Source organism: Oreochromis niloticus, linkage group LG1 (genome assembly GCF_001858045.2).
Source record: "Oreochromis niloticus isolate F11D_XX linkage group LG1, O_niloticus_UMD_NMBU, whole genome shotgun sequence".
NCBI lineage: Eukaryota > Metazoa > Chordata > Actinopteri > Cichliformes > Cichlidae > Oreochromis > Oreochromis niloticus.
Genome location: NC_031965.2, coordinates 25946664 through 25969909, shown reverse-complemented (window position 1 = coordinate 25969909; position 23246 = coordinate 25946664). Strand labels below are relative to the sequence as shown.

Genomic DNA, 23246 nt, shown 5'->3' with positions numbered 1-23246 from the left:
CACTGTTACTGCTGTGCATTACAATGCAAAGACTGTGCAAGTCTTGAGCTTTTTCTCATTTCTTTATATTTTACTAGAAAAGAGGGAAGTAGGTGCAACCTATAAAAAGGTACAAACATACATGGGAATACAGTATAAAAGGTAAAAAAAAAAAAAAAGTTTTGCCAAAGTGTAGGATTCTATTAAGGTTGAAGGTGAACACAGCCTGAACTCTCTTAGGCAAGCTTTTTTGTAATTTCTTTAAGTAGTCTTCGAGAAAAATTCTCCAGGCTTGTTGAAAGACATTTAGAGCTTTTCTTTGGATGTTGGCTGCCTTTCTTTCCGTTCTCTGTCAAGATGATCTCACATTGCTTCAATAATCTTGAGGTCTGGGCTCTGGGGAGGCCAATTTTCGACTGATAGTGATCCATTGTGTATTTTCTATCCAGGTATGCTTTTACAGCATTGCCAGTGTGTTTGGGATCATTGTCATACTGAAAAACGAAGCTGTTGCCAATCAGTCTTACAGATGGTACTGCATGATGGACTAAAATCTCTCAGTAGTTTCCTGTGTTGTCAATTCCACCAATTTTGAAAAGATCTCCAACACCAAGGCTGAAAGGCAGCCTCGAACAATAACAGAGTCTCCACTGTATTTTAAAGATTGCTGTGGACATTGTTGTACCTCTCTCCTGACCATACTGACAATGACTGGAAGCAAAAACTTCATATTTGGACTCATCACGCAACAGACCTACTGCGAGTCGCTTTCAGTCGAGTTCTTGTATAATAACGCAAACCTCAGCCTTACCTCCCCGAGGTTGGCAAATAGTAGATGTATCAATTTAAGGTCCAAACACAACTCCCACGTAATGTGTCAGGTCTTTGCTTAATTTTTCCCCATTTCTCAAGGATATGACTTTCGGATTCTGGTTATCTGCCATAGATAGTGTTTTAGGCCTGCCTCTTTTTATGTCCTCTACCTGTCGAGTTTCCATACCATGCCAAGATTTGCCAAAGATCTAATAGTGCAAAAATACCTTTATTTTTTTTAATCATTTTTCATTGATTCAACTAAAGAAATAGGAACAAATGATGTGTTGTGTATAATAAAGTGCCTAAAGACACAATTTAAATTGGCTCTTTGCTAAGTCTGTCATGTGTTTCCACAACAATGGTTCATCCCTTGAAGGACCTTTCATGCTTGAATGAGTCATAGGTCAGTGTTAATTGGCTTAAATAAAAAACATTCCTCTGTAACTGGTCAGGTACAAGGACTGGACTAAAAAGAAAAACCTCCAGAAAGTCTGGAGAACTACTGATCAAGACCACTTTAAAGAAATGAGAGGTGGCTCAAGACTTTTGTACACTAATGTAATGTTAGACAAAGCCTCCATGAGTGTTAAACACTTTCTGAAGGTATCTGACTGCCATCTACTGTGTTCACCTATGCAATAACAGCACAGTCTACACAGTTCATCCAATCATTACCCTGCAGGCATCTGCAGCTACAGCAACACGGATTTAAGTGTGTGTTTTGTGTGTGTGTGTCTCACAGAGAGAGTTGGAGGGAACAGCTGCATCTTGAGATGTCTGAGCACCCTTGCTGAATTCTTAACGGTTGTTTAGAGGATGATTCACTGACACCTGAGGGGTCTCACACAGGATGATGAGGCATCACCTTCTTGTTGCCTCATTACCATAGTTAACAGATATTCTGTGCAAAGGAAAAACACAGACACAAACCTAAAATACGGCCCAAAGGAAATCTCTAGCCAAAAACTAAGTTTCTGTTTCTGAACTGCTGAAATCCTTTTCAGAAATCATTTGTGCTCCTCGTGCAGGTTTGGTCATTATTACTTCCTTCAGAGTTATTCAGAATCATGTTTAAATTAAGAATGGATAAAATAATCACAATAATTAAATAATGTTGAGACAAAAGCAAAAATTGAAAATGTAGAGATATATTAATTAAAAAAAAGAAAAAAGAAAAGAAGGATAGGATCGGTTAGGATAAAAACCCCATTTGGAAAGATTACAGGTGGCGTTATGATAAAACATATAACGATCATACATAAGCATTGGAGCGAGACAGGTGTAGTAAATTTGAAGGTGACTTTAAAAGCAAATATAAATCATAAAAGCACTTCTTGTAAAGGGAATAAAGCCATTAGAAACATGCATAGTTGTGGTTTGATCTCACAGTAATGTCTGACAGCCAAATCTTAAACAACTTGAATTTACATTTGACAAAAGAAGTGTGCTGATATCGACTAAAATGCGAACGAAAATTAACAATCTTCGACTGTGAAACGCAGCCGTGTAGTACGTCTGCACTACAGATGCTCACATGGCTCCATAAAAACCCAACTCAACGTCAGAAAAACTGCAGAACTGGATTTCACAACCAGTAATTATCGGAAAGAAAAAACTCATCCAAACTGGTCAGAGACAGCAACTCAAATATTTTCTGGTTGAGTAAATGAATGAGTTAAGTACATGAATGCTTGCAATTTTATCTCAGATGGCTCTCAGAAAACTAATTTTACCCACATTGGTCTTTTTCTAGTTTTTGTCCCTTTATGCCGAAGAGAGACATCAGAATCCACAAGTAACAGATGCACCATCTATGATCACAATAATGTGAATCAACAGGGAGCTTTGTGGATTTATCCAGATTTCTTCAGAATACAAACACACTCACACAAACACTGTGAACTACGCACATGCTGGAAAAACACAGGGTTTCATTAATTGTCTTGCAAAATACAAACTATGCCAGAAAAAACTAAGTAATCATCTCCCAGAGGGTCGAATAAAATTTCTGTTTGTGCATGTGGTCCCCACAAGTACAGCAAAAAATGATAAACAGATGTGCTTGCTAGATGAATAATACCAAGCATTACACACATGGGAAGGTGTGTTCCCAGTTTACAGCAAATCACTTGGTTTGCAAATGATACAGCTGTGTGTGTGAGTGTGCATGTTTTGAGACACCTGGGTATCTAACTGCAGGAGATGAAGAACAGAGGGGGGGAGGAGGAGAGGAGTGAGAAGCAGATGCAAGCAAAATAATCTACCCCGGGAGTGAAGCAGGGAGCAGAGGCAGGTGGGACAAAATAAATGTTTCTGAACGATAAGGGATGAGAAGGTGGAGGATACGGGTGAGGAAAAACTGAGAGAAGAAAGGGGGGAGCAGATGGGAAGAAAAAAATGTGGAAGGAGGGAAGAGAGGCAGGGAGACATATGTCGGAATAAGCATATGGAAGATGAATAAAAATGAGGGAGCAGGTTAAGAGAGGAGGAGGAGGAAGAAGAGCGGTGACTTGCCTTTTGAACCATTTCCCTCCTCTCATGTGCTCCTCTCTCTGTAGCCCTGTCAAAATGCATCTAAAGAGGTAATCTGTATGCTTCATATACCACTGCATTCACATACTCTTATCTGTGTGTGTGTGTGTGTGTGTGTGTGTGTGTGTATAAACTGCTCTTAAAATGTATTTAAAGAGAACTTATGCTCATTTCCAACTCCATATTTTTCCTTGGACTCTTCCAGAGCAGCTTAATATGCTGTTCAAAATAAACCTTATTCATCTTGCACTGGACCTAAGTACAGCTCTTTACCTCATCCTCTGTCTGAAACAGGCAGAAGATGAAGGTCAGCCACTGTTTTTGTACTTATAATGCAGATGTTTATATATATTGGAACATTAGCATTTTGACCTCCAGAATGTTTCACTTTTTAGACCATATTTGGAGGACAGGGTGAAGCGATACATTATTAGCTGAATCTTAGCTTGTATTCACTGCATTGGTTGTCGCCTCCGTCAACTTGGGTGTCACCACAGCCCTTTACCATCAAGTGTATGTCTGCTATTGTCACTCACAAGAATGATGGCACCTTGATTTTTGTAACCTGCATTGATCTGGAGCTTTTTTCTGAATGGTCCAAGCAAGTCCAAACCCTAAATGGACAAATGGCACCAAATTCCTGGAGTGAGATTGCCAAAAGTACGACAATATCATATTTGAATATAAAAAAAAAAACACAGAGCAGGGACAAAGAGGAGAAAAATGTCCCAGCATTTTATTTGTTTCTAGTGTGGCTGGCACTGCTTGTGAAACACCAGGACACAACCACGAGGTAATTAACCCACCAACAGCATGAATGCTGGTAACTGAGTCAGTCACTTACATCAGAGGTTCTACAACGATTCAGCACAGGAGTCTAAATCAGCTGTAAACCATTACAGGGCCGTGGTAATTTCACAGCTGGCGTGTGCAACAACCAATGTGGTGACCATAAACTAAGCCTAACAATTTATACTGGCGGTTGGGATGTGTTGGAATAGCTGCAGTCCTCTGCTAAACAACAGGCGTCGTCAGTCGGTGGTAGTATAGAAATATAAGCAATCATTTCATCTTTTCTGTTGCATCTTCCTCACTATGATCTAAGAATCTCTGAGCTCCTGTGCTTATATAACAGTAGTGCCAGTAAAGACCAATACAGCCATACACATCTTCAACAGGCTGTCACTAGCAAGCTTGGTTGGCAAGCTGCATCGACAAAATAAAGGAGTGGGACACAGGCAAAGCATAATGAATTTCATTTAACAAAACTGAAGCACAAACTTCTTGGATGGTCTTTACCACAAACCAGGCCACACCATTTGTCAGATCCCTTAGGAAAAGCATAAAGCATAAAAATCCACCAAATCACGCAGAGCTACCTGCTGTGCAGACCCCTCGTGATTAAGAGAGCAGCCAAAAGTAGCTTCTTCTTCTTCTTCTTCTACAATGTAAAAAGCTTCCACAGTTCTAAACAGCACAAACACAGTGGGGCGGTCCAGGTTAGTGAAGCAAGTTAAGGCTGAGGTTTGGAACCATGTGGCTATTAGCCCATATGGAAAAGATATATATAAATCTTATAAAGTTTGAATCTGTCTTGTGTGAAACTTGTATGAAAAGCATACAAGAGTGAAAACAGATATAAGATCCCTTGAAAACTTATATAAATGAAACTTGTATGTTTTGGATACTTATATATAATATATGAAAGTAATGAGAAAGTGGCCACTTTCATGAGTAAATCATATAAGCCTTATATGATTCACTATATGAAGTAGGCCACATCTTATGCAAGTCTTTTATAAGTTTTTACTATTTCTTTTCCATATGGGAGATGGAAGGTTAAGCCACCTTTCTTCTTATTGGCTGTCCCTCGCAAACACAAGGTGGGACCAAAAGCAGAAAACTGAAACAGAGCATTTAGAGCAGTCTGAAGCCTGACTTTTTTCCCCAAACAGAGATTACCTGCACATAAGCTTACCTCATTATCTAATGCATATTTTCTGCGTTTAATGAGGAGTCATCACAAAAGTGTTTAAGAAATGTTTTTAAGACCATAACAAGAATATTTAGTAAAAAAATACAGATTTCATAATAGAAAGCTGGCTAAATAAAGAACACTAAATGTCTAATCAAGCTACATCCATTTGCATTCACACATACACCTCTGTTGGGTAACATCTAAAAATGTTCTGCGGTGCACGTGTGAAAAAGGTTTTTGTTTTCTTTGTGCTGGCTTCCCTGTAACACTGAAAGCAGAACAAAACTCTCATGTCAACTGTCAATTTTCCTTATGTGCCTTGAAATGCCTAAGACCCCAAGAAAACTGGTTCATCTATCTTTCAATCAAAAGTTTCCCTCTATAAATAAGACAAAAGCTTTAGCAGTTTTGTTATTGTTGTTTTCACTCTTCTACAGTGTGCGTGTGTTTTCCAAAGAGACAATGAGTGAGAGATTGGTGTCACATATAAAGACTTCATCTGACAGAGATAATGCTGCCCTGCCCCCCTCACCTAACTAACACACACACACACACACACACACACACACACGCACACACGCCAGCCTGACTGCAGAAAGAACATATTTGAGCTCTTCTTTGGTCTGTCAACCAAAGAGAAAAATCCTTTAAAGTGGGTGTATGTTTGATGTGTTATCTGTCCATGAGAGATCGAGTCGTGTCTTTTATATTTCCATCTTTTTCTGGAACGTCCTCTTTTATTTTTTCACCCATCAAGACAAACAGGCTGTATGAGTGTGATCATTTACCGTTCAGATCAGATCAGTGACCATTCCTGTAAATGGCAACTCAACTGGAACTGTAAAAAACACCATGCTTGGGAACTATAAATTACAGAGGTACACCTAAACTATATCACTGTATCCCACGCATTTAGCTCGGCATTGGGTTACCGGAGCAGATCGAACCCACTCAAGACAATTATTGTGATCCCACCAGGCATGCCGCAGCATGTTTAATAAACAGCTCTCCTTTCTGCAGCACTAAAATTCACACCAGGTCTATTTTTTCCTGCTTTAAACAGATAATGAGGACAGAAAGCCGACACAGGATTGACACAGAGAATCTGGTTGATTTTCATGATAAAAAGACTCTTTGCAGAATAAACACTTCACGCTCTGAAACACTCCCAGTGTGATAGGACAGAGCAAAATGACCAAAAACATTTCTGATTTATCTTTTAAACTACAGACTAAAAGCCATTAAACACAGAGCACATTGCGAAGAAACCAAGAAAAATTATGAATTTTTCTGATGCAAATTTGTTGTGTAATGTATCTGCACACACTGAACGCACTGCAAAAAGTCACCAACAAGCGATGATGATCTGGTCCTGATGTTTTTAAACAAAAAACAAACAAACAAAGAAACTGAGATTCTGGGTTCATCAAATTCTCACAAGAAGGCAGCAGAGTTTCATGGCTTGATCCAGGAGTTGAAGCTGTATCATGACATGATTTCAGGATTTCAGTGAGAATGTTTAAACTCTTGTTAGCACAGTTGGAACCGCATCCAAGGAGGTAGAGAAATTATTTCCGAGAGATGACCCAGAGCAGCTATTTACTATTTCCATATAACTGTATATTCAGTACTGGTGCACATTTTCAACCAAGCACTGGTTTCCAAATGCAGGTCTGATTGGTCAGATATGTGAATACACATGTGAAAAAATCTGAAAAAATAAAAAACAAAAAATAAATGCCTCAAAAACACCCTTCCACAGTCAGTGTGAATGGCTGCATTAAAAACAGGTGGCATTGTCTGATAAATATTTCTAATGTGTGAAATATTCACACATATTTTATGTGTCCTGTGTTTTTATTTATTTATTTATTTATTTTATATAAACCTTCATGACATGAAACACAAGTGACGTGTAAAATCATTAGCCAGATGAGCAACGACAGAATTATTAGATATTAATATATGGGAATCCCTGTTGCATCTGTATCTGTATACATGGTCTGATGAGTCTCATTTTCTGCTAAGAAATTCAGATGACGGGGTCAAAATTTAATGTAAACACAATGAAAGCAGGGATCCACCCTGCCTCCTATCAACGGTTCAATCTAGTGGTGGTATAACAGTCTGGTGGATTTTTTCTAAGTTCGGGTCCCTTAGCACCAGTTGAGTAAAGCTTAAACTCCACAACCTTCCTGAGTATTCTTGCTGATCATGTCCATCCCTTCATGATCACAGATGGCTGCTTCCAGCTGGATAACGCACCGAGTCAAAAAGCTCAAATCATCTAAAGCTGGTTTCTTGAACATGACAGTTCACCGTTATCAAATGCCCTCTACAGTCACCACATCTCGATCCAATAGGGCGCCTTTGGGATGTGGTTTAAAATGAAATTCACATCCATAGTCGACAAATCAGCAGCAACTGTGTGACGCTATCGTTTCAATATGAACCACAATCTCTGAGGAGTGTTTCCAGCACACTGTTCAATCTCTGCCACAAAAAAACCCTGACAGTTCAGAAGACAAAAAGGGGTCCAAATATAATGTATAACATTATTATAAAGAGTTAAACTATTGAGATTTCCAATAAAAACTTTTCATCTCTGATGAATTTCAAAGGCACTTCAGCAGTCCAAAAAGGAAAAACCTGGAGACAAAGAGATTGTTACACCTTGTTTTCTAGTTAATTAGCGAGCAATGTGGCTGCATTTCAAATGTGGGTTGAATTTGCATTTGTGCCGTGTGAATGGTAAGAAATTCTTCTAACTATAAAAAAAAACTTCTCTTTATTTCCTGCCTTTGTTCTCCCCACCATCTCTCCTCACCCCCTCCTCACTCTCTGTGAGTCTGAGAACCTCTAATAGTTGTTTGTTTGTTGACCTCTGGCGATTTGATCCTACTGAGATGTGTGTGCTTCTTTGTGTGTGTTTGTGTGTGCGTATGTACTCCCTCGGCATTTATCAGTCATTACTTACATACAGCCTTCAAGGCCTGTAATTAACTTCAGCTTTGAAGCCCCCTACCCCACCACCTGCTCATTTCCTGCACGCACACACGCACACACACGCACAAACATAAAGTACGTCTCTCTGTTCTTGCATACAGTTGCACAAATAATTGCACACTTGCACACATTCTTCAACACTCAGTCATGCTGTGAGACTAATTGTGTTTTTAGTGAAAACAGGGAAAACACACCTCACATCTCTGAGACCAAACTCTGCCTGTGCGTGCGCACGAGGCGTCCTTAATGTTTTTTGGTGATAACACAATTTGCAGATCTCTCACTAATGCTAAAAATCAATAATAAGATTTTAACACTCGGGTTGATGAATGTCCACCTCACGACAAGCTGATGCAGCAAAAACACTTATTCGATACCTCAAAAACATGATGAACAGGACCTATGGCCTGTGTCCTATTCTAAATCATCCCACACCCACCCACACAAACCTGTGTTTGTCCACAGCGCAGAGAAAAATAGCTGAACTCTGCAGAGGCATGAACTCTAATTCTTTATTGATTTTATCTTGTTCTAACTCTGTGTTCTTGTGTCTTTTGATCAACTGAATACATGTCAAGTTACAATGTTAAAGCTTTTAGCCAGAAGTCCTGAAACAGCGTGTGAAACGAAGAGACCGTCATGCCTGAAAAAAAAAACAACGTATTTTTTTTGTCCAACTTTTTATCACAACCAATAGACACTTCTGATTAACAACCAACTGCTACCGGCTGTGTGAAAAAGACACAGACTGCACATCAAAAATACATGTTGCTACTGAAACATCACCACTTGTTTTGTAGCCTTGAGTTAAAAACTATGGCTGTTCTTCAGACTCTTTAGACTTGGACTGAGGGCTACAAACTACAAACCTACTGAAGTCCAAAACAGGTGTTTTCATTCGTTCTATGGTCATGTGATAAGCTGGAGGAATTTTAGGAAAGGGTTCATGGAATTATATGCGAGATTTCAGAGATTCCAGTAACACTTAGCTCAAGATTGTTTGTTTTAGGGGATGGGTCAGTCTGGATTGGTGGTGATAAACAAGTTAGAAGCTGGGTTCAATCCAGCATTATAATAGCAAGACTGGCCTTGTGAGATGGCTAGAGCTGCAGCATTTGAAAAACTGTCATAAGAGACTTGCAAAGTTCAAGAATTATTATAGAAAATTGGCAAATATTGACATTTTTTGTGAAGTGTGTTCAGAGAACGATATGCATATACAGGGTCTATCAAACAGAATCTCCTCAGCATCTCTGGGAACTCCTTCAAGACTGGTGGAAAACCATTTCAGGTGACTACCTCATGAAGCTCATCGAGAGAATGCCAAGAGTATGCAAAGCAGTAAACAAAGCAAAGGGTGGCTATTTTGAAGAATCTACAATATAAATTCCTGTTTTTAGTTATTTCACATTTTTTGTTTACTACATAAACATGTATGTGTATGCATGTGTGTTCATTCTTAGTTTTGATGCCTCCAGTGAGAATCTACAATGAAAATAGCCATGAAAATAAAGAAAAACCATGAAATGAGAAGGTGTGTCCAGACTTTTGACTGGTAGTGTATAGTGTGCCCATCTATCACTCAAAAAGGTCATGCCCTCCTAACGATACATCATCTTTTGTCTCAATACGATTTAAATGTATGAGTTGTTAAATTGAACAAAAATGGAAGAATTAAGTCAAGCGGAAAAAAACTGCAGTTCCTCCAGAGACCACTCGGGGCTGGTTCCATAATCGAGACAATTGCCACAGATTTCTGCGCAAAAATGTCCAATTTTATATTATAAAGTTTGCTGCTGGAGACTGCCATGAAGACCTATGATGTCTCTTAACAAACACCCATTACTCAAGGTTTTGTGTGAGACTCAAAGGAACAGTCTCCAAGTTAGATTTTGAAAGAAAAGTACCTCCCACTGCCAGTCGTTCCACTGTGGATGACAGATATTTTCGACCTCAGCCATGCTTTTGATTGCATGGTGCTTGGGACATGATTAAACAGTCCTCTGGGATTCCTGACCATCAACATAGTAGGATGGAATTAGGATGTATATGACTCGACAGCAGCTTTATAACTTATATAGAGGGCACACTAGTCCGTTTTTTGGAAGATGGTTAAAATCAATTAAATTAAAGTCAATTTGCTGACAATCTGTCAACAAAATTAAATATTTCTGTTCCACTTTTCCCATCGGTTATGGTTTTAAACGATTTGCACCAATTGCAACTGCATAAGGTGCAAAAACGTGTTCTTAGCTGGTTTGATGAGTGCTGCACAGCTGGTTGCCACAAGGTGGAAACAGCATCAGTTGCTTACTCAGCAGCGATGGATGCCTACTTTCAATGATGTTGCTTGTTTTATCTGTCCACAATTTGAATGCATGGATCTGAGGAAGACACAATTATACTTTGGGCTGTGGAGGATCTTAAATCTGTACTGTATTATGAGTCACCCCTCCCACTTCTTGCTCTCTGGCTGTTCATCTTTCTCTTTCTTTCTCTTACTTTCCTCTTGCCTCATTTCTATGGTTCTTTATTTTCCCTTTATTGTACTTTTACTTGTTATATGTTATGTTTACATATAAACACTAGTTTTCTAGCTTTAAGATTTATGACTATTTCTTTCAAACAACTGCTATAATGGCTGACTTACTATCTCCAGTATTGACTTAATAAACACATTATTTTATATAACATTTGCATTCCCTCTTATCTACTGGCTGATCCATCTTCATCTTGTCACTATGCAAAGGAAGCAGCTTGAAAAAAAAAACAATAGAGAAAATAAACAGCCCTGTCCTGATGTTAGTTCATGTAGCAATATTTCTCCATATTTACTTTCCAGCAGAGTGTTTATTATCTCTTTATTGGTATTCTATTATCTAAGCTTTTATTTGAGTAACTGACAGAGGAAGCATACACTGCAGCTATTGGCACACGGCGACAGTCTTCTGCTGCTCTAACAAAGCAGTGTGAGGTGCAGCATGTATCTCTGGGGTACTTGGACAGTTAAGTGAATAGAATTGTTCCATCCCCCACATTAACGTCATTACCCGTGGATAAAGTGGATGTGCTGCGGTGCCAAATGTACTGATCATTGACTGTCACTGCTGTGTCACAACTGGAGCCTGCACTGTGATGACCCACTCTTTCCTTAACAAGCCAGCAATGAGACAGAAACCCAAGAAAGATAACTGTCCTACTTAAGTTCAAATGGATTGCTCCACATTTGGCACATACAACTTGGTCCTCAGATGTTTTTGGCCATTTCCCCCCAAAAAACAGGTATTCTATATATATGTATATTTATATATACACATATTCTATATATTCTGTGGACTGACAAGACAAAAGTTGAACTTTTTAGAAAGATTAACTCCTGTTACATCTGCTGTAAAATGAACACAGCATCTCATAAACAGAACATCACAGCAACAGTCAAACATGGTGATGGTAGTATTATGGTCTAGGGCTGCCTTGCTGCTGAAAACAAAATGAATCGAAGTGCAGACTTAAATCAGATTGAAATGCTTTGGCATGAAACATGTGGTTCATGCTCAAAAATCATTAAATGCAGCTAAAAAAAACCTATTCTGCACACAAGACCAGGCCAAAATTCTCCATAGCAATGTGAAAGACTCACTGCCTGTTATCTCAAACGATTTTTTTCCTTAACAAATGAAATCATAATTTAAAACCTGCATTTGGTGTTTATTTGGGTTGTCTTTGTCTAACATTTAAATTTATTTGAGCTGTAATAACAAATATGAAACTATGTGACAAATATGCAAAATTAATACGAAATCAGAAAGGGTGAGCCCAGACCGTTTTTCACAGCACTGCAGAGACTTTTACCAGGTGTATGTGTTGATGGTGGGGTACAGATTAGGAGATTTCAGTACAAATTAATCAAAATTTGCAATGTAAAAGCATTTTCATTGACCATGAACCTGAATACAATTTAACATTTCATCAGATACATATTACAGTGTGAGAAGAGAGAGTAATTTTGACTGCGGCATTAAAGAGTGAATACACTCTCTAAAAAGCATTACTTTCTTGTTTAAATATGTGTATTTTTCTATTCTCTCAGAAGATGCCTGCAATAACTACTTGTGTTGATCATTGCAACCAGCCATGACAGGAAGGCTAGTTTTGGACAAATCTGTCAACACAATACAACACAAAAACAGAGGCCCAGGTTGAACACGAGTGCGGTCCACTGATGAGAGTCACTGGCATCACGGCTGATGTGATCCCGTTGCTAGACTGTCTCTGTTCATTTGTTTCTTAGGCTCATATATGTACTATTTATAGCACACAGTAATTAACCTATCACTTTGCACCAGAAATTAGCACACTTGTTTCTCTCCTTAGCAGCCTCATTAAATTCACATACATCCATTTAGCCTGATTAAGTAGGTTTGTCTACATTAGAAAGCCACAGTGCTATCATTAAGCATCAAACTGAAAAAAAAATAACAGCAGGAAATGAGATGAAACCAAGGACAAGTCATCAGATTGATGCAAATAAAGGATAATGTGTACCTTCCCACATATAATCAGGAAAAATGAAAAAAATTATGAATTTGATATGAGAACGAGAAACTGTTTATAATTTCAAGAGGATACTCGGTCAGTACAAAAAACAATCTGAGGCTAATTCAGTGCTGTATACATGTGGACAAACATCACACTGCTGTAAGTTCGCTGCTTGGTAGCCCAATGACAAATTAATTTAGCAGCATAAAGGACAGAGCTTCAGAATCAGGCAGTAATAAAAGACCCAACATGAGGCCCCATATCAACTGATACTGCATACTAACTCTTAATGCATATTCTATATTCTGTATCTAAACAAGAGTACAATTAATCATACAACCAACAAAAGCCACAATAGGTATTACTGGCTTTGAGTCCTTGGTCATGAACACAAAGATAATAACATTTCCAAGTTTTCTAACACAATATGGTTCGTCCTCTCTCCAAAGGTCATTATTCCAGAAGTCTTGTCGTTTATTTAGATGCAGCTTTACAATCCTAAGCCATACTGCCATGTACTTTTATATAGAGAGAGACTTTCTACCATAACCCCTTCCAAAAAAGTCACACATATTCAGCCTTTCTCTAACTGAACTTCAACATTTAACATGCTAACTGAGGTCTGTAAAGTCTGATGCATGGCTCTTTGGTTTCTTTGCACTTACTCTGAGCATTTCATGGTCTGACCTTGTTGTGAATTTGCTGGGAAGTCCACTCTTGGGAAACTGCAGCATTGTGTCAACACAGACTTGAATGCTCCAGATTAGGAAACTGTCAAAACGTCTGTTTTATAAAAGTGCTTAAAACTGAGGCTGACCTCAATCATATACATTTTTTTGATTAGCAGCACCTGTACTTACCCTCTTAATTCCTATGGAAGCAGTAGGGGTGTACTTAGGTTTCCCCAGGATTGCATATAGTCCTGTGAAAACTTGTAACTCTGTACTAAGTCAGTTATTACACGCCTCAGACAAACTCACTGTAATTTTTTAGTGCAACCCTTTGTATATTATGCCAAGTTTAATCAGAAATATGCTCCAAATATGCAGTCACTAAAAGATTAATAACACTATGGGCTGAGGTCAGAGTGACATGAGAAAATTATCTCAAAACTAATTCCAGAACTCCTACTTGGACTGTATTCGAAAGAAGAAAATCACAGTCAAAACAAATCAATATTGATAAAACTCAGCCATTAAAAAAAAAGATCTATCATAAAGATCTTATAGACCAAATGTTGTGTCGTGGATGGGACAAATGATGTTAAACATTTCACTAGAAAAATTTACATATATTGAAATTGAAGCTGAACTTTGGATCAGGAAGTCAATGCTTGGTTTGGTATTCACTTCCCCATTAACAAAGGGAGGGGTTCATGGTTGTTGATATTGTTGATATTATTGTTTTTACAGCACTTATAAAGATTTTTTTTTCCTATTATAAATTTCACTGTCAGATTATTATAACTGAAGTCTGCCTCCTCCATGAAGGAGCCTTGCTACCATCTCGTGGCCGGTTGAAGAACTGCATCTACTAAAGTTATCCTTCAGCAGCTATGATGAACAAGGAATATCCATAGTACCCATGCACCCACTTATATATAAAGACTATACAGTCTGTGATATACAGTAGACCGTATATACCACCTTCGGTAAACTAAAACTAACATAGATAGAAATCATTTATCTATTTAAGCTTCCCACAAGCACAGAGCGAGTCCTCAACCATCACACTGCCTCCACTTTAACTACACACACTACTATACACCCAGCAGCGTTTCCTTTCCACAAAAGGCTGTTCGCAGGTCACACTGACAGATCAAGCACCCCCGGTCTTACCGAGTGAAGCAGTGGTGGCAGACCTCTTTGGCCAGTCTGTTGGACACGCAGCAGGCCAGCGGCTCGGCAGAGATCACCAGCTCTCCTTTGCGTATCCTGCCCGCTGCCCGGAGACCGTTACCTTTCCCTGGGCTGACGAAACGCTCGAGCATCGGTGCCATCATTGATTTTCCCTCCACGTGAAACAAACTTCCGTGTTTACATCCGTGATAAACGCTGCGTCATGACGTCACATGAACGTACACACGCTTTTACTACATATAAATGCAAAACGATTGTTTCGTATTTTTTGTATTTCTTTTTTATTATTATTTCTTTCCAAACTGTGTGTGCACCTCACAATTTATTATTTTTAACACTTGGTTTTTATTGAGTGTTTTTGCTTTTGTTTTCTTTAGATATAACATAGACGGTATTTGTAAATGGCATAGAAATGTCAATAAACATATTAATAATAATAATATGTTAATATTAATAATATAATAAACCAATGCCTTCCCTTTTAATATTAGTTTAGTTTTAGGTAATGCTGTATATGGTTGTTATTAGATTTATTAATATGAACTAATGAAGCATGCACTATCAAATGTGATTTCTGAATTCTCTGTTGTGTAATATTTGTGCACTGTTAGCAAAACCTTGGAAAGATGCTGGACAGAGACACAGGTACACTTAAGAAAAGCATTTGATCTGTTTGTTTTGTTAATAAAGATATATTTTCAGCAGATTAATGGTCACTTGGGTGATTTTTGCGTGGTTTGGATGATTGGCCATCTATATGGTAAAAGGCCTACCAGCTGCAGTGCTCCTGTTCTCAGAAGTTTAAAACAGATGAACTATTGTTCAGCAGCAAAGTCCTTTTGGAATAATAATATAATGTCTCTGGCACCTGATGTGGTTTTGCTCATTTTTGAATGTCAGTCTACTATTGTAAGTTGCCTCAAAATGAATCTTGGTAAACTAATATTTATGAATTCGTGCTTCTTCAAAATTTACACAAATCACTGACTGTTTATGTCATCACACAAATCTTTGATTTTTTTTTTTTTACATTATCCCTATAAAGATACTGCCCACTGCCTAGTGAGGACATGTTAACATTTTCCTGATAGTTATTCAAATCAAATTTTCAAATAAACAGCATACTTATTACAGAATTTTAATTAAAAAGAAATACTAAATATATTACTTGAATTCAGTTCATATACATGTCATATCAATTCAATTAAAACTGAAATAATTAAATAAAGAAATATGTCATACAACTTCACAAAGATTGTGATATCTCTGTAGTATCGCTGTACATCATTTACTAGATTCTTCACATTAACAGTCTTCTGTTTGATGTCAGTCTTCTAAACCATCCAGTGAAATTACAACAGTAAAATACAAAGCAAAAGCCACTAAATCAAACAATAACTTCTATGGGTGTGTGAAAAGACTCAGTATTGTCCAAAGGCAACGGGGTGCTGGATAACATTTTCTCTCCTTGGGCAGATTCCTCAGCACGAACCTCCCTGGAGCGCAAAACAACCACGAGAAACAAAATGTAAATGTATAAGCTTCACTCTGCAGATTTTGAACTTTAAATGTAAATATGCACTTTAAACTACCACCATAATATTTATTTCTGTTGACAGCTGATCCATTTCACTGTACGACACACTGAACCCCTGTACTCACAGACCGGCCCGGGAGTTGGGGACCGCTAATCTAGAACATCACCTTGTCAGGTCCATTTCTTCCAGTTCATGTCTGGACAGATGACAGACAAGTGCCACACCGATGCAGTCTCCGAAAACATTCACCACAGTGTTGCAGCGGTCTCTGAAAGGTAATACAAAAGAAAAAACTCATGCTAAACTAAACAATAAATTAAAACTACATAACACTGCTTTTTTTTTTCAATTTTATGTTCATACAGTACGTCTATGTTTTCAGTTTCTGAATCAATGAAGGCAGAAGAGACTCCTTTGGCCATCTGTGACAAAACTATTCACTATTTGTGTCATGTCCATTTCTAAAACTCACAGTAGCCATTCTATAACCACAAGGATGGAAGCGTCCCCCACAGGTAAACCGGCTGCAGTCAGAACAAAGAGAGTCGTCACTGCTCCTGTCGCCGGGATTCCTGCTGCTCCTATGCTGGAGACCGTTGCTGTAACTCTACAGAGCAAACAGACCAGTTACATTGGATTCTTGAAGACTACATCAATGACAAACAGTGTCATAAAATAATCAACGTACCCAATGGTGATCAGCTGGCTCAGGTTCAGTTTGATGTTGTTGAGCTGGGCAATGAAAACTGCTGCGACTGCCTCGTAAAGGGCAGTTCCATCCATGTTGATGTTGGTACCGATGGGCAGCATGAAACGAGTGATTCTGCGGTCGATCTTGATTCTGTCCTCACAACATCGGAAAGTGAGGGGCAATGTGGCAGAGCTATAAATCAATCGTAAGGGTTTAATCCCTTGGTCATAATTTCACATATTTAATAACTATAAAGACGAGCACTGGTGATGGACACTCAAAGCTAACATCAAACAGCTGAGAACCAAGACCTCAAAGGTAATCTTACCTGGATGAGATGAGCACTGCAGTCAGTAGAGCAGGATAAACCCCCTTAATGAGAACTATAGGGTTAGTTCTTGTAAATGCAAAATAGAGCGCTGGTAGAAACATTCCTGCGTGGATTATGAGCCTAAAACACACAATTTAAAGTGAATACTTACAGTCCTGGGTTTCTGGTTAGTATTTATTGAGTTTGGGTTCTGGTTTTGATTTTGTTGATCTTGTGTTTCTAATGCTCCCAGCATCACCCAGTGTCTCCATGTCTTAGCCTCACTCTGTCTTGACCCTCAGTGTCTCTGATATCCCGCTCTGTGTTTGTTATTCATCTTGTGGTTATTTCCTGTAATACTGCGATGGGCTCTCTTCTCATTGTTTTTATTTTTACGCTATGTATCTGTCTTTAAGTCTGTTTCTCTGATTGTCTTCAGGGATGTATGAGAACTTTCACCTCTTCTGGATTCCCAGCACACTATTTGGCTCAGTAAGCAACTCAGCTTAAGTTTTCTCTGTTGGTACCTTCCTATTGATTGGACTCACGTTCCCTGGTTCAGTCCCCTGAAGCTCACCTCATTAGTCCAACAAGACTAACTTCTTGCTAATTACTGAAGCGTAAATAAAACCTTTGTATTCTTTGTATGCAGAGTCTGTACACTCCATTTTGGCTCTGATTCAGCTGGCATTATACTGAATTCCAAGTTGCTCCTGATGCATTCATCACAGTATGAATGTGTGTAAATGTTAGATACAAAGCCCTTAGGTATAGAAAAAAGGGCCTGTATGAATGTGTGGATGAACTGGCGAATGAGGCTTGTAGCATAAAGCACTTGAGCGCTCAAGCAGAACAGAAAAGTGTTACATAGGAACCAGCCCATTTACCATTTACAAATTTTGGGATGAGGGTTGGAAATGCAGCTAAATTATGGGTCAGTATTCTGTTAATAAAAACAGATGAAAAAACTTACCCAAAAACAACTACAGCCATGAACTTTCCCAATTTGTAGATGGTTTCCCAATCATAAGCATCAACAACACGGCTTGCAATCATGAACATCACTCCCACTGGCAAGTAGCTGGAGAGGATAAAGGAAGGAAATTACTTACTAAACAGATATGATTTCTATCACAGCAGTACTAAAAAAAAACCAAAACAAAACTAGCTGACATGAAGTGAAATACAATAACCACTGAAAAAACTAAATAACTGTAAGGGTATTTATTCAGGCTAGGAGTGTGAGAGATAACCTCTAGGCAGCATAAATTATGACTTCTATTTCACCAGATTATACGATTCCACTATACCTTAACATTAAGTTAATCACATATTTTATGGTCCCATGGAGTATGGTAACAACTTCAACTGCAATCTCCCCTCTTTCCCCCATCAGCTTGAGTGTCAGTCCAAGAAAAAAGGAGCAGAAAATCAGGCCGAGCGTGTTGACATCATCAACGTAGTGAGCCACCAAATGAATGTCAGTGGTATTCTGAAGCAAGAGGAGGAGCACAGTAAGAGAAATGGCCTGACAGTTATTTGATGTATTATCATTTGAAAAAGTAAGCTTACAAAATCTTTATAGTGAGAAGATAGAAAGATTTACCATTTCCATGGTAAGATTTTCTTCGTCCAGTGGAATGACAAACACCACCCTTTCAGTTTTGTACTAAGACACAAAAGTAGATCACATAAATATTACGTTTCACCTTTTATGGAAAACAAACAAGAGAGTGGTGTGTGCATGAGGAAAGATAAAATACCTGCTGGACACAGGCCCGAAACAAATTCTGTGGCACCATGTTTCTGTTAAGAAACAAATTAACCTTCATAAATATTTTCATTTCCTCATGCTGACCATCTACAAAAATCTTGGTAGTCTTTACTGCAATTTGTTGTTGCTTGTATATACAGTCTTTTCACCTTATTAAATCCAACAAAGCGTCAATAGTGGAGAAATTTTCTTCATCTCCTTCTTTGATATCTTGAGTGTTGTAAGTAGCTCCTGGCTTGATAATCAGCACCAGAGCTAATCCTGCAAGACATACACAGAGATACAGAACCACAAATAAGACGCAAAAGTAAGTCTTGCTAAACACACCCAACTTCTGGGCACGTCCTTAGTAGGTCATTTTGAAGCATTTTGTGAATTAACATTAATTTACACAGTAATAAAAACTACATATATTTAAATCTGACTTTCATTTGCTTCCAGAATTGCATTAATTCTTGGTTGCATAAATTCAGTAAGGCGCTGGAAAGATGCTTCAAGCTTCACATTAGACTATATCTACTTACTACAATTTCCCAGAGGAACCCACCCGAGGGATTAATAAAGTTTTATCTTATCTTATCTTACAACAGTCACAGATATACAGACATTCCTCTTTTCAATTATGTCCACAAAAAATATGAAAGTAACTGACTTTGTATTTTATAGTTTTGTCTTTTACCCGTGATCACAGCCACAATTGATGTCAAGATAAAGTATACTGCTGCACGTATGCTTATTTTTCTGGAGGCAGAAACAGTCAAACCAGCAACTCCTGTAAAAGTATAAAACACAAGACAATACAGCAATCAGCAAATTGCAAAAACAGTAGACTTTTAAACAAACCATACATAGATATTGAGATACTACATTTCAGTAGCCATAATTAAAATCCAGATATTCAATACCTGATGGTAATTTAGTTTGAATGAAAGTTTGAATGTTAAAATGGCATAAAACAGGTTTTACAACATCTATTATTAGTATTTATAATGCTGTCCAAATGCCTTTTTTTTTTTATTTGTATGACTAAATTAAGTCTGTAATGTGGACTAAAAATTATAATGCTGTTTATTGAAAGTGATACTGATGAAGTGACGTCTTTTGTAAATATAGCTTTAGACAAATAAATGTGAGTTATTAATGCTTAACAACTATTTTGTAATCATTACTTTTGTATATATTACATCCATTGAAAGTGTCAGTTCATTTAAATCACAAAAAAACAATTCTTAGCATTTTATAATCAGCGCATTTTGCGATATTGAGTTATGTGCAAGTGAGGCTCATGCAGACAATCACAGTATTCAAGATACTCTAAATAATCAGCAGTCACCACTGCGACTATTTTCAAGAAACTGCCTTTGTAATTATAATTTTATGTTTTATTAGGACTTTGTATATAGGACAGCACAGTCACTGTTGTACCTCTCTTCTGAACTCAAGCAAGTCTGGCTCCTTGGAAACTAAATCTGAAAAATGAAATGTGCAAGAAGTCTGCAGAGTACTTTAGATATCCTGAATATATCAGTTAATTTGGTGAGAAATGATCCACTATCTTACCTATTATCACAGAGGTCACAATAAGAGGAACAGTAATGAACTGAAGCATCCGTATGAGTATTTCTCCTGGAAAGCCAAGGTAGTTTTTTTCTACCTCTGTAAGAGTGTCAACACTCCTGATGATCAAGCCAACAGCAAGTCCTGTGTGAAAGTAATACATAAACAGCTCATGAATGTTTTGAAAATGAGTGCAGGAATAATACAAAAGCCATGCAAAAACATAACTTTAATATTTTTTTATGAAAGAGAAAAAAGTTTACAATTTCATCTTAGAAAAAATCATATAGAGAAAAATGATCAAGGAAATCTTTTTAAAAATTTCTTATTTATACTTTGATTTAAAAAGAAAACGTGAATTTAAACACAACAAAACACTGACCAGTTAAAACAAAATATCACAATTTTTTTATTCTCAATAACAAAATGAACAACCTAATTTCTCAAACATGTACAGATGCCAAGATAACGATTAATCATTAACAAATAATATTTTGCTTTTGGATTAGTGTTTAATAAGCTATTGTACCATTTCTTCTAAATATAATTCGTGTTTGGGCTTGTTTTCCTCTTTTTTTTCTCTTTCTCGCTCTCTGTCGCCACTCAGGTAGAGAAGTGGGGCAGCCTTTCAGTTTGCCCACCCATTGGCAGGTTTTTCAGTCTTTTCTGCCAGATTGTTGCCTCTTCTGTGGCGGTAATCAGGCGCTCCATTAGAGGACATGGTGAAGGGGAACCAATGGGACCCAATCAGGTTCAGCCGGAATTAGCCACATAAGTCCTCGTGGGGGCCCACCACCTACAGGAGGAGCCATAGGGTTTTATTGCTTTGTGGATTGAGCAGTGGTTGAAGTCAGATGCCCCCCGCTGGAGAGATTATGTCTCCCAGCTGGATAGGAAATGGATTGGTGTCCCTCCAAAAGACCTGGAGGAGCTGGCTTTGGAGAGGGACCCAGACCTCAATGATCAACAGAAAACAGATGGATAAGTGGACGGATGGGGGCAGGAGGACCATGAGAAAGGAGGCAGAAATCAGAGAAAGGGGAAAAATCTGAGAAAAACTGGAGAAAGTAGAATAGTGAAGCCAAAACATGAGCCAAAAATGTAACAATACAATAGAATACAGAATATAAACAAAACACATTGCCAAAAAATTTTTTTTATTACAAACATTAACTTCTTTACTGAAAAATGTACTAATGACTTATAATATAATTCATAATTGTTAGTTAAAAAGACACCTCGTAGGGGATGTGTGTTGTTATTTATCTGTTTACTACATACTAGTTGAAGATGAACATTCTCCACTGAATTATCCTGCTGCAGATACACTGTGCTCAACAGGAGGTGCAGATTATATGACACTGTCCATTCCACTGCTATAAAACACTCTATGCATTATCTCTCTTTTGTCTAATCCACTAAAAAGATCCTTTACTTTAAAAGAACGAACCAGCCTTTGTTTTGTACATCTTGTTAGTGTTCAAGCTTTATTTACCAAATTTTATTGTTATTTTATCATTTGTAATTTTTTTACCCATTTCTTCAACCTCCTATATTTTATTTAAGGTTAAGATGATTATGCCTAGTAAACTGTAGATCTGTCTGTAGTGTGGATCTGTTTTGGACTGTTATATTGTTGTTGTACTTCCATGTATACTTCATAAATAAAGGAATCAACACATCCCACGTGTGTGCAGGATCTGTTCAGAGTCCGTGCCTGTTGATAACGTAGGATCTGGGGTCACATAGGTCAGGTCCAGTGGATGGTGCTGTTACACCCAAAGTTATTTTATGGCTAAATCTCAGCACTGCTAGCAGTTAGTCTGTTATAAGCATGTTACAAAACTTAAAAAAAAAAAAAAAAAAAATTCTCAATGCACCCTTTAAACTCTGGGGTGCAAAAAATAAATAAATAAAAAAAATTATATAAATATATATATTTATATATGTATATATCCCGAACCCATCCAGAAATAGCAGCGGTGCTAGAAGGCCCAGCTAACACAGGGAGGCTTGATTCACCCATCAACCACATGCTAGCAGAAAAAGAGGTTGCGTAGGCAGCAAAAGGCCTGTTTAGTTTAGTTGTTGAGTTCACCTGTATAAACTATTTTCGCCTTGTATTAGAAAATACTTAGAAATCGGTTTAATAAATAAATTAATTAACTTTGTGGTTGTTTTGTTAACTGTGTTCCCACAAATCCTAATTAACTATCATATTGATTTAAAGAAAGTTAGCTAGAGCATGTTAACAGTCTCAAATCAAGTGTAACTTACCGAGAACAACAGCCGCCAAACTCGCAAACATAAATATGTTCTGGAAAACATAGTTGCAGCAGTTCCTCCAGTTTCTGCAAAAGTTTCTGACGTTAACCTCTTCCCGAGTTTCTTCCATTTTTGTTGAACTAAACCAGCTAAAAGAAAAATTAGCGAACTATGAAAACGGATGATCTAGTTTGTCCTTAAACGGCTGAACCCAAGAGCGTGCTGCCTTTAGCTTTATGTTAATGTAGTTTTAAATCAGCAGTAAGTTGCATGAAAATAAGAAACCGGTATGTGTGTGCATATTTTTAAAAAGAAAAAAACCTTTTGGTTTGACTGGTGTCTCTATACATATAGCTTCTATGTGCAAATTGTGACCATAAAAACTTAAATTAATGTATAATA

At 37.8% G+C, this 23246-nt stretch overlaps 2 protein-coding genes across 5 annotated transcripts in view; both read right to left on the bottom strand.

Annotated features, from left to right (window-relative positions):
- smyd3 (SET and MYND domain containing 3) overlaps window positions 1-14903 on the bottom strand; it is a 92098-nt gene extending 77195 nt beyond the window's left edge. Inside the window, exons 1-2 of one of the 2 annotated variants that reach the window (XM_025907047.1) lie at window positions 14689-14819; window positions 1536-1696 (exon numbers count right to left, since the gene is read on the bottom strand). Coding sequence is in view for 1 of the 2 variants with exons in the window: in XM_003454497.4 (XP_003454545.1) it covers window positions 14689-14852 (164 nt within the window). In the remaining variant the exon portion in view is untranslated. Of the gene's footprint in view, window positions 1-1535; window positions 1697-14688 lie in introns of both variants that reach the window. The other variant, XM_003454497.4, reaches the window with a different exon arrangement.
- Window positions 14904-15759: 856 nt separating this feature from the next.
- Window positions 15760-23163, bottom strand: LOC100701129 (excitatory amino acid transporter 3). 3 transcript variants are annotated; one of them, XM_005458959.3, is made up of 14 exons: window positions 22857-22990; window positions 21109-21375; window positions 20583-20723; window positions 19702-19794; window positions 19172-19283; window positions 19012-19054; window positions 18855-18917; window positions 18559-18740; window positions 18222-18329; window positions 17267-17389; window positions 16936-17130; window positions 16720-16854; window positions 16414-16515; window positions 15763-16205 (listed from the first exon to the last, which is right to left on the bottom strand). In XM_005458959.3, exons 3-14 carry the CDS (start codon window positions 20629-20631, stop codon window positions 16097-16099), a joined length of 1314 nt encoding a protein of 437 aa, XP_005459016.1. In that variant the 5' UTR covers window positions 20632-20723; window positions 21109-21375; window positions 22857-22990; the 3' UTR covers window positions 15763-16096. The 3 variants fall into 3 exon arrangements, with proteins under 3 accessions (XP_013132499.1, XP_005459015.1, XP_005459016.1); XM_013277045.3 differs by lacking the exon at window positions 21109-21375 and having other exon boundaries at window positions 15760-16205; window positions 16936-17088; window positions 22857-23163; XM_005458958.4 differs by lacking the exon at window positions 21109-21375 and having other exon boundaries at window positions 15762-16205; window positions 22857-23162.
- Between the last annotated feature and the right edge of the window lie 83 nt (window positions 23164-23246).

Excerpts from the sequence above, each read along its gene's own strand:
- LOC100701129 (XM_005458958.4), bottom strand. The coding sequence starts at position 22,974 with ATGGAAGAAACTCGGGAAGAGGTTAACGTCAGAAACTTTTGCAGAAAC. Across the intron at positions 19,284-19,701 it reads AATTGTGGCTGTGATCACGG|GATTAGCTCTGGTGCTGATT; the intron begins GTAAAAGACAAA and ends TATGTCTTGCAG. Across the intron at positions 18,741-18,854 it reads AAAATCTTACCATGGAAATG|AATACCACTGACATTCATTT; the intron begins GTAAATCTTTCT and ends CTCTTGCTTCAG.